At 40.3% G+C, this 13,420-nt stretch overlaps 1 protein-coding gene across 1 annotated transcript in view; it reads left to right on the top strand.

The window, feature by feature from the left end:
• Positions 1 to 13,420, top strand: part of LOC124526037 (collagen alpha-4(VI) chain-like) — a 102,492-nt gene that overhangs the window by 30,252 nt on the left and 58,820 nt on the right. The window contains exons 12-15 of the mRNA XM_047098733.1: positions 4,459 to 4,530; positions 5,596 to 5,622; positions 8,070 to 8,114; positions 10,286 to 10,339. Coding sequence (XP_046954689.1) covers positions 4,459 to 4,530; positions 5,596 to 5,622; positions 8,070 to 8,114; positions 10,286 to 10,339 — 198 coding nt within the window. The remainder of the gene's footprint in view (positions 1 to 4,458; positions 4,531 to 5,595; positions 5,623 to 8,069; positions 8,115 to 10,285; positions 10,340 to 13,420) is intronic.

The following is a 13,420-nucleotide window of genomic DNA, read 5'->3' on the forward strand; positions in this document are numbered from 1 at the left end:
ACAGACCATCTCAGTTTGGACTAGACACATTGCAAGTGCTCAGTAGCCATGTGTGGTATATATGGCTCTAGTAGGTGCCATTTTCTTTTTACTGCATTTCTCACGAGAGAAGGTGACAGAATATGTTGTCCTCTGAATGGCTTTTAATATTGTTTCCCCCCAAAGCAGGTCACACTGGTCTGCTCAATGGCCAAGACGGCTCTTTGCAGATGGCAGGTTCCAAAATGGGGCTATAATTTGTAGATTCAAATTGAAAGTATATAATGACAAATAGTTAATTCGTTGTTCCACTTATCTATTACTCCTCTTTCCACAACACCCCCCTCAAAAAAAAAAAAACCCAGTGGTGTAAAACAACAATCATTTTATTACATCCATGGACTCTGTGGGTGGGGAAGCTGAAAAGGAAAGAGCGGATGGCTCTCTGCTAGGTGCCTGAGGTCTCAGCTGGGCTGACTGGGCAGCTGGATGACCCCTGCAGAGATGACTTCCCCTCCAATGCTCTGGAGCTTGGCTGGGATGGCAGAAGGATGGACAATGGTGGTCCAAGGACAGGTATGGTGGCTGGTTCTAAGAGGGAGCACCCACCAAGGAGGTTCCATCCTGAGAGGGAGCATTCCAGGAGATCAAGGCTGAAGCTCAAGCCTTCTGAGGGAGCCTCAGAAGTCAAGTGGTAACTTTTCTGCCTCATTCTATTAGGTGCAAGCAAGTCCCTTACCCCAGACCAGATTCAAGAGGGATGGGGGTGGGGTGGGGATTAGATAGATCCTTTCTCTTGTTGCGGGAGTGGCAAGGTCATATCCAAAAGAGCCCTGAGATTTTGTTGTGGTCATCTTTGGAAAATACCATCTGCCAGACTCGTATGTAAATTCTATATATTTTCAAAATGTACCTAGTATGAGGTGGTGGTTTAAATATGCATTGGTTACATACCAAAGCCTTACATATCGAATTAGTCAGATTATCTAGGGTCCCCAAGAACAGCTATGTAACTTCAGCAGCAACAAAACCAGCTAACATTCGTTGAGAACCTCATATGTGCCAGATGCGTGGCTAAACATTTTATATACATTTCCTCATTTCATCTATAAGATATTACTGTTATTCTCATTTCTCATAAAATAACTTGAGCTAGCCTAGCATTTGAACAGCTTTCAGCACAGCTTTTGATGACGTTATTCTTTCCACGAAATCGTGGCTATAGTTGATAGCTTTAAACAACTACTGTGAACAAATGAGGGATCGATTTTTAAGCAGGATAGAGCTTAGTATCTGAATGAAAAACACAGTAAGCCCAAATTTTATCTTCGAAACCATTAGACATATGTGCTCATTATAAGGCAATTCCTGTTTTCTCATGAGAACATCCGAAAAAATGCTTTTGCTCAATTAGAATATATGAACTTTGAGGAACATAGGTGGCAAGTGTCTACTTAAAACATTTAACTTATTTAGCTATACACATACTTTAAAGTCTTTCATTATGTAAAATGATGTAAGAAATTCTGCTTTTTCTCTCTTTCTCATATTTTCTCAGATCATTAAAAATTCTTCCCACGGAGTTTCTATATCAGTTTTTGCAGCACTCCTAGAGTCTCTTTTATGACTGTCTTATCTGGTTTTCTAGAGTCTGTTGTGTTCACTTCTATCTAAGTTATTTAAGATAAACCACTTTTTAAGCCTGTTTATAAAGGCTGTCATTGCAAATTTCAGTTTTAGCTTCAAAAGCCCAGTGCCTCATTTTTCTTGTGGGAATATCTTTATGGTCTCCACAGTGTAATCATGAATTCTATTGCTTAGAAAAGTGATTTTTAAAAATCTCGTTTGCATGGCTTCTAACGTCCGAAATTGCGAGGTCTCACTTTCAAATATGATGAATAAGTAATCTCTGTTAGATTTCTTTACTTCCTTTGTTTTTCTTTTTTAACTGATCTGGTAGGTGACATCCATAGGGATCCTAGAAATATCTTAACACTGACTGGGTGTCACTACTATGCTGTTCAAAGTGAAGCAATGGAGAAAGTACTTTGAAATATGAGAATCTTTGTGAAGACTTTGTGAAAATTCAAGTTTAAGAATACTCTTTCTCTGAGGAATAATTTTGGGCAAACACATACCTGATCATGAATGCACGGCAACTGAAACTTTAGGAACTGTGAGTAGAAGTCATAAGAGTCAGCTTTTTGCTTTTTCTTCACAATTTCCTTGTAAGTGTTTAGTCGTGGCAAAATATACATAACACTTGTCATCTTAACCATTTTCAAGTGTACAAGTCGGTGGTATTAAGTCCAGTCATGCTGTTGTGCAAACCACCGTGCATCCCCAGAACTCTTTTCATCTTGCAAAACTGAAACTCTGTCCCCATGAGCCCCTCCCCGCTAGCCTCTGACGAACACCATTCTACTTTCTGTCTGTATGAATTTGGCCCCGCTAGGTCCTTATAAAGTGGGAGCAAACAGTATTTGTATTTTTAGCTCATTTCGTTTGGCATGATATCCTTAAGATTCATTCGTGTTGCAGCCTGTCAGAATCTCCTTCCTTTCTAAGGCTGAGTACTATCCCATTGCATGGATATGCTACGTTTTGTTTTTCTGTTTATCTGTTAATGGACACTTGGGTTGCTTTCGCCTTACGGCTGTCGTGAATAATGCTGCTATGAATATGGGTGTGCAAATATCTCTTTGAGACACAGCTTCCAATTCTTTGGGGGTATATACCCAGGAGTGGAATTGGGAGATCATACGGTAATTCTGTTTTTCGCTTTTTTGAGAGACTACTGTATGTTTTCCATGGCAGCTGCACTCTTATAGCCCCACTAACGGTGCATAAGGGTTCCAGTTTCTTCACATCCTCTCCAACACTTGTGTTTTTTTTTGTTTTGTTTTTGTTTTTGATGATAGCTATCCTTAGCGTGTTTTGTTTTATTTTGTTTTGTTAAGAATAAATTTTAAGAATTTTCCCTTTGTGTCCCTGCTTTGTTAGGGACATTTGTTTTGTAGGTAACTATTTTCTGATAAAGGCAACAACCAATTATTCATGACTGATAAGACTATATAGTGCAATATTGTAAGTGGATATGTTAAAATTAGATTGTCCAGATGAAACGTAAACACCATACATTGAACCTAAAAATGTGGATAGCTAGGAAGAAGGGGGAGAATAGACATTGACTTGGCATCTACTGTGCGTTAGGTTTTGCATTCGGCATTTTATACACATTATGACGTTTAGTCTTTCTCACAACCTCCAGATAAGTGCTAATACCTTTATTTTATGGATGTAGAGTTCAAAACTCAGAGAGCGTGACTTTTAAGGTCAGACAGAGATGGTTGTCGATGTGCCCAAATCCATGTCTGTCTGATGCCAAGACCTCTGCTTTTCTCATCATCTCTTGCTATCTAATTATAAAACACCTCATGTGTCTAATCTATATGACTTGTGAAGTACTTTCAATACAGTATCTCATGCATGCAATACAACAATCCTGTGAATGGGCAGAATCAGTATTACCCAGATCCATATTTTGTAAATGGAGAAAATTGTAATTCATAGAGTCATGTGCTCATCCAAGCTCACAAAGCAAATTAGAAGCAGAACTAGGACTTGAACCTGGGACCTTTTCATTTTTGATCCAAAGTGTATCTCACTTTACCATGTTCTCTTTTACTGTCCTGGGCAGCTTATGTGGTGAAGTTATCTAACATTTTTAAATCAAAGTGAGATTATATTTGTAGACTCTTTTGATGAAAGCTCACAGGCCATACAGTACTTTCTAATTTATAATTAATTAATTTGGCAAAAAGGCATGCTATTTATCATTCTCTTCCCTATCCAATACCTAGATCAAAAGATTATGTTCACTAATATAATTTAGGCAGTCATTCTTCAAATTCGGAATGGATGTCCTGAGGGCTGGAAACCCAGAGATAAATAAGTGAGTCCTTGTCTCCTTAGAAGCTCTCCATATAGCAGGAAACACAGAAACAGGTAATAACACACAGTGTAACAGAAAAATCGTCTCAGAAGAGGACGTGACGTATGGTCTATACCTTAGGAATGGGTAGGATTTCACCTAGAAGAGAAAGAGTTAAATAGTGGTTTATTCTTTGTGGGCTCACAAGGGCTCACAAGGAAACCTTTATCCAATTTTAGCTACCTGAAGGCAGTGTTCAGACACACCTTCTGTTTTGTTTGAATTTCAAAGTGGCTTGAATGAATTGGTCAAAAATATAGATAAGGCTGATTTGTATGATTTGGGGTTGTCAATATGGGCAGTTGACAGATAAACATTCTGATTACCTTGCAGGTGATCTGATCAGGTCTTTGAGGATGTAGAAGTAATTGGAAGGACAGCACCATATTTTAGTCATTCTGACGGTCACTATTGCTGATTCGAATCAGTTGGGTGATGATAGAGATAGTTGCTTGACTCTTTCTGTGTGTATTTTTATTCCACAGGGAGAAAGAGGCCCCCAAGGTCTTCCTGGACCCCAAGGTGAGGAAGGATGCCCGGGTATGAGAGGACCTAAGGTGAGTGTGGACCTAAAGCTGTGGAATTCTTTCCCTATCCCGGCTTTATCCCTTGAGTTTGAGGAAAATCTTAATTCTTCAACATAGAATTTTAGCTCCTTCCCAGTGTAGGGTTTCCCAGAAGTAGAGCCTGAGAAAAGGCGTCAAGTGCAAATAGTTCATAGGGAGGGGATCTCAGTAAATACTATCAAGACAGGAGAGAATTTAGGGAAAGGGGGTGGCCTAAGAAGGGTATGGTTTCAATTAGATCACCACTGTGGGTAGATAGAGCCTCGTCCTGCTAAGGAACTGTGTGAGCCAGTGTTGAACTTGCACCTCGATGTTACCCCATCCAAGCGGTGAGAGAGCTGGGATATATATGCACCAAATCCTATCAGGCATTAGTTGCAAGCTGGTCCCAGTGGATATTAATTCCCCAGTGCTTCTGGCTTGTCTTTTGTGTGGACAGGCTCCAGTGCCAGAAAAAAGCCCTCAGGAAAAGACATAGTGCTGGTGGTTGGAAGGGGGTTTGAGAATACTGAAATTTTAAAGCCTAAAGCAATAATGGGTGGGGCTCCCTTTTCAGTGGTGTCGTCAGTGTCTCTTCACCTTCCAGGATTAGAGAATCTCCTTGAAGAAGGCCAGAAAATTTTCTCTACAACTCAGAGTCCTATGGAGAATTTTTCTGACCAAAGTTACCGTATTCTGTACACTTTTAACAAGTTACTCTTTCATTTCATTTGTGCGGTTGTTCCTGGAAGCCTTCTCACGCTTGTTAGCCGGTGTACTCTCACTTTTGTTTGAAAAAAATATGATTCTTCTATTAATAAGCGGCAGGTCGCTGTCATTTCCTGCTCACCCCTGCTATGTGAGGAATTACCAATGTGATTTTTATCAAAGTCAGACTCAAAGGGGAGCAGTAGTAATCAAGGTGCTATGATGTGCATTGTAGTTGCTGGAGACGAAATCTCCATTTTGATCTACTAATTAATTGCCTTTTCTTGGATTTGGGGAATATATGGTGTCCTAAGAGAGAAAAATCTTATTCAAACTCAATTCTTTTCATTTTTTTCCCCCTAACTTTAGGGAGCAAGAGGATTTTCAGGAGAGAAGGTAGGTGACCTTCCTTACCCTTCTTAAACGGGAGAGCAATTTCTGTGGGAAACAGTAACAGGTCACTTGCTTTTCCTTTGCTTGAGTGAGGTGAGCCTCCAAACTTTCTGACAAGGGGATATGTCAGATGATATTAACAGCCAAACTGCTATGCCAGTAAATGGCTATTTGTCAGGTATGTATTTCATATTTAAGGCAGGGACGTATATAATTTTCATGCCCTGCTAACTCTATAACAATTGAGCTACCATATTCATCATATGCTCTGGGAGAGTTGGTCCTGAATTCAAGGTGTGGCAGGGAGGAGTCTGGTCAAGCTGAGTATCAAATGGGAGATGGACGCCAGGACAGGGTTGGTAGGAAAGGAGCTGCACAATAAGGGAATGACTTTACATTCAGATTCAGAAGCAAAGTATCCATTTGCTCATTCGTGCACTCAAGAAATATTTTTGTAGGTACCCATTCTGTTCCCCACATTATTGTTGAGAGTGGTTACAAAGTGATGGACAAGACAGACAAGGGCTGACAGAACTTTACTCCTATCTCCTGGTACCACAGATTCACCCATGTGGCTTGTGGCAAATACATTGCATAATTTTAGTATGAGAGTTTGGTGTGCTTATTTTCATGCACTAACTCAGCTGTCTTTTGGTTTAAAAAAAGTGCCTGACATGAAAAGATGCTCAACGTTGCTCCTCATCAGGGAAATACAAATCAAAACCACACTCAGATATCACCTCACGCCAGTCAGAGTGGCCAAAATGAACAAATCAGGAGACTACAGATGCTGGAGAGGATGTGGAGAAACGGGAACCCTCTTGCACCGTTGGTGGGAATGCAAACTGGTGCAGCCGCTCTGGAAAACAGTGTGGAGGTTCCTCAAAAAATTAAAAATAGATCTACCCTATGACCCAGCAATAGCACTGCTAGGAATTTACCCAAGGGATACAGGAGTGCTGATGCATAGGGGCACTTGTACCCCAATGTTTATAGCAGCACTTTTAACAATAGCCAAATTATGGAAACAGCCTAAATGTCCATCAACCGATGAATGGATAAAGAAATTGTGGTTTATATACACAATGGAGTACTATGTGGCAATGAGAAAGAATGAAATACGGCCCTTTGTAGCAACGTGGATGGAACTGGAGAGTGTTATGCTAAGTGAAATAAGCCATACAGAGAAAGACAGATACCATATGTTTTCACTCTTATGTGGATCCTGAGAAACTTAACAGAAACCCATGGGGGAGGGGAAGGCAAAAAAAAGAGAGAAAGGGAGCCAAAACATAAAAGACTCTTAAAAACTGAGAACAATCTGAGGGTTGATGCGGGGTGGGAGGGAGGAGAGGGTGGGTGATGGGTATTGAGGAGGGCACCTGTTGGGATGAGCACTGGGTGTTGTATGGAAACCAATTTGACGATAATTTTCATATTAAAAACAAAGTGCCTGAAACTTGATTTCCTCATGCGGATGGTAGGAATGAATCAACTATTCCACATGCATAATATGCATTTTATTTGGCTGGCAAAACTCTGGACTTTTTTTTTTTTTTCAAAAAATGCTTTTTAATAAATATGTTAACTGTCATTCTGAAATAGTCAGTAAAGCGAAGGGCCCACGAGTTGGAAGTGATGGAATATTTGAGGAGATGTCACCACACCACGGCCAGTGTTTAGTCTTATCCAGTTAGCATCAATTTATCAGTTCTTAAGGACTTTCCTTATTGTAAGTTTCCCCAAATGCATGCATGTGGATGCACTCCCATTTAATTCCTCCTTAATCTGGGCTCTTCTAAGTTTCCATTATGCGAATTAATTCAGGCATATTTGTCTGTCTTTTTAAAATAAAAAAAGTCAATGACAAAAGGACCATCTTTAAAATTTTTTAAATGTTTATTTTTGAGTGAGGGAGGGAGACAGAGCACAAGGGGGAAGGAGCAGAGAGACAGGGAGACCCAGAATCCGAAGCAGCCCCCAGGCTCTGGGATGTCAGCACACAGCCCAATGTGGGGCTTGAACTCACAAACTGTGAGATCATGACCTGAGCCAAAGTCAAATGCTTAATGACTGAGCTACCCAGGTGCCCCGGACCATATTTAACATGTAGACAACCAGTGGGAAATGTTTTATCCAGTCTTTTGAAAGAGTGACTACTTGTTCCCAGTGCAAAAGTGGAAAAAAGAAGTCTTTATACACATTTGAATTTTGAGTTTCTTTTTTTTTTTTATCTTTTTTTTCCCCCTTTAGCACTTAAAACTGTCAGGGAAAACAGTGTATAATCATTGTTTTTTAGTATGTGAATGCAGCATATAAATGTCATTTCGGAAGGTCTAGACTCTTCTACCGACTAAAAAAAAATATTAGCAAGGATATCAACATCAAAGCAGTAGTCATGTACCCCTGGTCCTCTTTTCTTCAATAGTTTATCTTCCTTTGCTCCACAGGGAGATCCTGGTGACCAAGGCGCTGATGGCTTGGATGGGGAACAGGTATAGAAAGTTTCTCATTCTATGTTTCTCCCTCTACTAGTTTGGCATTTATACTCTCTATTTATATTTTCCCCGATATAGCCTAGAAACGTTAGCATGCATACTCAACAAAGTCTTAAGTCAATCTATTATTTTTCCTTATCCTCAGAATATAAGGACCTTAGAAACTTAGCTCTAATCAACTGCCTTCTGTAATACATATTATTGTTCAGTATTTTGTTTCCATTTAGTTTTGTTCAAGTCTACCAATTAGTTGTTGTTATTATTTTATTTAGTCATTGCTCATCTAGCTTTACCCTTATTTGTTACTTTCACTGATGCCTTCAAAAGAACACGAAAGATCCTGTGTCTTTTGCCTAAGGTACCACTTCTGGAATTTCCTTTGATGAAGTTTATAAACTTTGGTTTTTGTTTCTCTAAAAATCTCTTTGTTTTACAATTTTGCTTGTAAGATAGTTCTTGGGGAAATAATGACTTTCTTTTGGCACTTAGAAAATGTCCTTTCATAGTCTTCTGGCTTCTGTTGTCTTCTGTCTTTCATTATTGCTGTTAAGAAGTTATTTGTCAAACTAATTATTGTTCCTTTGTCAGCAGTCTTAACAAAAAATATTATATTGCTTTAAAAATTTCCCCTTCTAGGGGAAGCAAAAATAAGATAAAAACAGAAAGGGAGACAGAGTATAAGAGACTCTTAAATACAGAGAACAAACTGAGGGTTGCTGGAGGGGGTGTTGGGTGGGGGGATGGGCTAAATGGGCAAGGGGCATTAGGGAGGACGCTTGTTGGGATGAGGACTGGATGTCATATGCAAGTGATGAATCACTAAATTCTATTCCTGAAATCATATGTTAAGTAGCTTGGATGTGAATTAAAAAAAATTTCCCCCTTCTTTCTAGTGTTCTGTAGTTTCTTAAATTTTTTTTTTTCAACGTTTATTTATTTTGGGGACAGAGAGAGGCAGAGCATGAACGGGGGAGGGGCAGAGAGAGAGGGAGACACAGAATCGGAAACAGGCTCCAGGCTCTGAGCCATCAGCCCAGAGCCCGACGCGGGGCTCAAACTCCCGGACCGCGAGATTGTGACCTGGCTGAAGTCAGACGCTTAACCGACTGCGCCACCCAGGCGCCCCTAGTGTTCTGTAGTTTCAATATGATGTGTCCAGGTGTGGGTTTCTTTTTATTTATACTGCTTGGGACTTGTTAGGTTTTTTAATCTGAGCATTTGTGCCTTCTATCGTTTTTGGAAACTCCTTAACAAATTCTTACTTTGAAGTTTTTATCCTTCCCATTTTCTCTATTACCTCTTTTTGGAAGAAATTTGTCCTCATGTCTCTTAATCTCCCTTTCATGTGTTGTTTGTCTTCCTGTGCTGCATTCTGAACACTTTCTTCAGTTTCAAGTTCATTAATCCTTATGTCACTTGTGTCTAATATATCATTTAACCTGTCCATTGGATTTTTAATTTCATTTATTCTGATTTTCACTTCAAGAAGTTCTATCTTTCTCAGTTCTGCTTGGTCTCTCTCTCTCTCTCTCTAACAGTTGCTTGTTATTTTACTCATTCTTTTTTTTACCTATTTAAATGTATTAAAAATACTTATCTTATATTCTGCATATGATAATTCCAACAGCTACGGTCATTGCAAGTCTGATTTTGTTGCCTGTGGTTTCTACTGGCTTCGCTGCCATGGTGTCTCCCTCATGTGTATGGTGACTTTTGATTTAAACTCATTTTTGATTGAACTTCAGCTGTGAGAAGTCTTTAAGGCCTGAATTGAGGTTATTTGCTTCTGTCACGTACTTGGGCACTTCCTCCTGAGATCACTTTAAAGTAAATGATGAGATTTTGGTTTTTCCTTAACTCACAGAGTGACTAGAGCTCCTCAGGATGGCCAATGGCTATTACTTCTCTGGATTTCTACTTTCCCTTTACTCTGAACTCTAAGACTTTCTCTTGTTCTTTATCAGCTCATTAATGTATATAAAATATTTTAAACTTTGCTATATGGAATTTTATATGATTTTCAAAGGGAGGATTTTTCAGGGCATCTAGTCTGTCTCATACAAGGAGAGTGGTAACCTTTCTGCTCTTGGCTAGAATGTGAAACTACATGGAAAAAGTTCCCACTGTGACCTGATATACAAAGCTTCTTTGTATATTTCTTTTTCTAGGGTAATCGTGGAGCCCCGGGGTCATCTGGAGAAAAAGGAAATAGAGGAAATCGGGTAAAGTGTGAGAATTATTCTTCTCTCATATTTCTATTGCATAAACTGACCTTGATAGTTTATGTTTAAGTTCTGGGAAAGAATCCTCTAATGGTTTAAGTTCTAGATCGGGAGTTAAAGGGCAATAAATATTATCTTTTTGGAGTCTTTAGTTGAGACCCTCCTGTGCTGCTAGTGAAATGAGTGATAAAAATCCAGTTACTTAGACTTTGGAACAGTAATCACTGCATCCTACCTCATGGGCTTTGCAAAACTCCCTGTCACCAGTGATCCAGTCCCACACCCCAGGCCTCTCAGCCATGACCTTCATTACTCTAAGTCCAGAAGGGTCCTTCCCAATCAGATTGTACTACTCATTGTACCCTGAAGATTTCTTGTGCATGCCCACCCCTGTGTCTTAGCTCGTCCCAGGCACCCCATCCTGGAGTGGTTTTTCCCTGCCTCCGTCTTCAGGGCTTATTTGAATATCAGTTTTTCTCCAATTTCCAGCTCCTCTCTTTCCTCCTCAGGACACCCTCCTTGACCATGTCAGCCTGTAGTGCTTGCTCTCTCCTTTCTCTACATCCTTCTCATGTACATTATTTGCACTATCTGCTTGACAGGGACTATTCACTGCCTCGTGCTGGTAATTATATTTCTATGCAAGGGAAAGCAGATCCCTATGCCCACTGCAGACATTACTAAGAGATTATGAAATCCAGTCTGAAGGATTCATCTCAGAACTGTTATATTCAGCATCTGTCGATTGATTGGATTAGATAAGGGGGGGGGGAGGTAAATTTTATTTACTTTTGTTCTTTTTTTTATTTTGGGGACCCCTCATGCAATTAGAGTAATACTTTTACCCCAAGGTGTGGATTGATTTCCCAAAAAGTAAAGCAGGGAGTCACAAGAAATGTTTCTTTATTGAGGGAGGTTTAATCGATAACGTGCAATTTGTGGATTCGATTTTAGAGAAGGTGGGGGACACCACATTTCTTTCAAGACTGGAGAGCCTTCAGCTTCCATTGAATTTAGTTAAATTCTACAAACACCTGTCAAAGTCTTCCTACCTGTAGAGTGTTTTGCTAGATACAAAGAAGGGTTCAAAGATAAATAAGTCATGGTTGTGACCAACAAAGAGCTTATTCACAGTATAGGAGATAAGATTTGTACAGGAAGAACTATAATCCAAGATAGGATAAGATAAAGGTTGTAAGAATGGTGTAAATAAAGAATCAATGGGAGTATAGTGACTTGGAGAAGAATCTGAACTAGAGCGGCATTTCTTCATCTGAACAATAATAAAAATTTGCTGAGTATCTATCTATTGTAATCCAGGTATGATTTTAGAATGGGGAACAAGACAGGCATGGGTTCTGTACCTCAAAACTGGCCTCTGTGAGGAATGAAAGATATTAATGAAATAATCACAAAGTAGCTGTAAGGTTATGGCTGAGATAAGGATGTAAAGGACAGATAAATGACGGGGATCTGATCCAGACTGTGTATTCAGGAAGGCTTCATCAAGGGAGTGAGGATGGCATGAAATTTGAAAGATGGGTAACAACCAGATGGTAAAGGAGGAGGGAAGGGGGCAAGAGATCAGCCTTCCATACTAAGGTCCTGTGGTAATTGATCATGGTGCCCAAGGCAGGAGAGGACCCTGGCATTCCAGGGAGTACAGGAAATCAAGGCATTTTTCATAGACCTCTGTGAGGGAGACACACAGCCCTGTTAAGACACGCAATTCCAGGCAAAGAAAAAGGAAAGGCTTAGAGTTAGCGGAGCTCAGTGTGAGTTCGGACAAATAATGATTCCAAGTCCACAGGAGTGGAGGGTGAGATAAAAGGTATAAAGAGTGGGAAGAGGGGGGCCTGGGTGGCTCAGTCGTTAAGCATCTGACTTTGACCCAGGTTGTGATCTCATGGCTCATGGGTTCGAGCCCCGCATCAGGCTCTGTGCTGACAGCTCAGAGCCTGGAGCCTACTTTGTATTCTGTGTCTCCCTCTCTCTCTGCCCCTCCCTAGCTCATGCATGCTATTTCTTTCTCTGTCAAAAATAAATAAACTTAAAAAAAAAGAGTGGGAAGAAAGTCTGGAAGGGCAAGTTGGAGTCAATGTAGTGCCATGGTGAGGGATTTGGGATTTTCTGGGTCAGAAAAAGGAAAGACTGGAAGTTGGGCACATCGTGATAAGAACCAAATGCCAGCCTCTGTATTCAGCATTTTAATTTATTATTCCATTTAATCTCTATAACAGCTTGATAAAATGGGTATATCTGTTTCACAAATGAGAACATTGCATCTTAGAGAAGTCAAAAAATTCACCTAGCTAGTAAATTGGACAGTAGGGTTGGAATTTAGAATTAACTAACTCCCTTTTACCATTATATGAGGCCAGGAAAGAGGTAAGGAGGAGTAACATTATGAGGTGGCTGTTTTTAGAGCCTAGAGAACATTCCATTCCCTGTGTGTCTGAGAACCATATCTCAGAGATGGGTCCCACTCCACTGTCCTCAGAGTGTGGCATATACCCTCTAGAACCAGGCACACAACCCCATTTGAGGAAGGTTCCTGGGGTGGGGGCTCTCCCTGACGCCGTGGCTCTGTAGGAACTACTACCCAGAGAGAGTACCAGTAACCACAGATTTTAAGAGAAGCAACCATTTGTTTATCATGTCATAGTCTTATGGCAAATTGCTTCACTTCACTGGTTCCCCTTCTAGAGTAGGAGCTCCAGAAGCATTTTTCTCTCATTTGCCTCTTTTTCATGAGATCTTGCTGTGCCAGTGCTGCCCACGTTTGTGGTAGAGACCACCTTCTTCTTCTCATGTGTGTTTCTGTGTAAGAGTATCAGGGGGATGTGGAAAGATTAGGAATTTGGTGGTAGGGACAACTGGGTCCAACTTTGCTGAGCCTTAGGTTCCTTGCATGCGGTATGTAATTCCTGAGTTGTAAGGGTTCACATCCCTAGGGTGAGGTCATGCATACCTAGGGCCACATATATCAGAGACTTCCAGTAAAAGTATGTTCTTTTCTTCATCTCCTCCTCACCTCTTGGGCAGCAAATGCTTTAAAGTTCAAGTACTAAATTGCTCTTT

The sequence above is a fragment of the Lynx rufus genome, unplaced genomic scaffold (genome assembly GCF_022079265.1).
Source record: "Lynx rufus isolate CCGP_SWC_20201006 ecotype Redwood Valley unplaced genomic scaffold, mLynRuf1.p SCAF_5, whole genome shotgun sequence".
In the NCBI taxonomy this organism is placed as follows: Eukaryota; Metazoa; Chordata; class Mammalia; order Carnivora; family Felidae; genus Lynx; species Lynx rufus.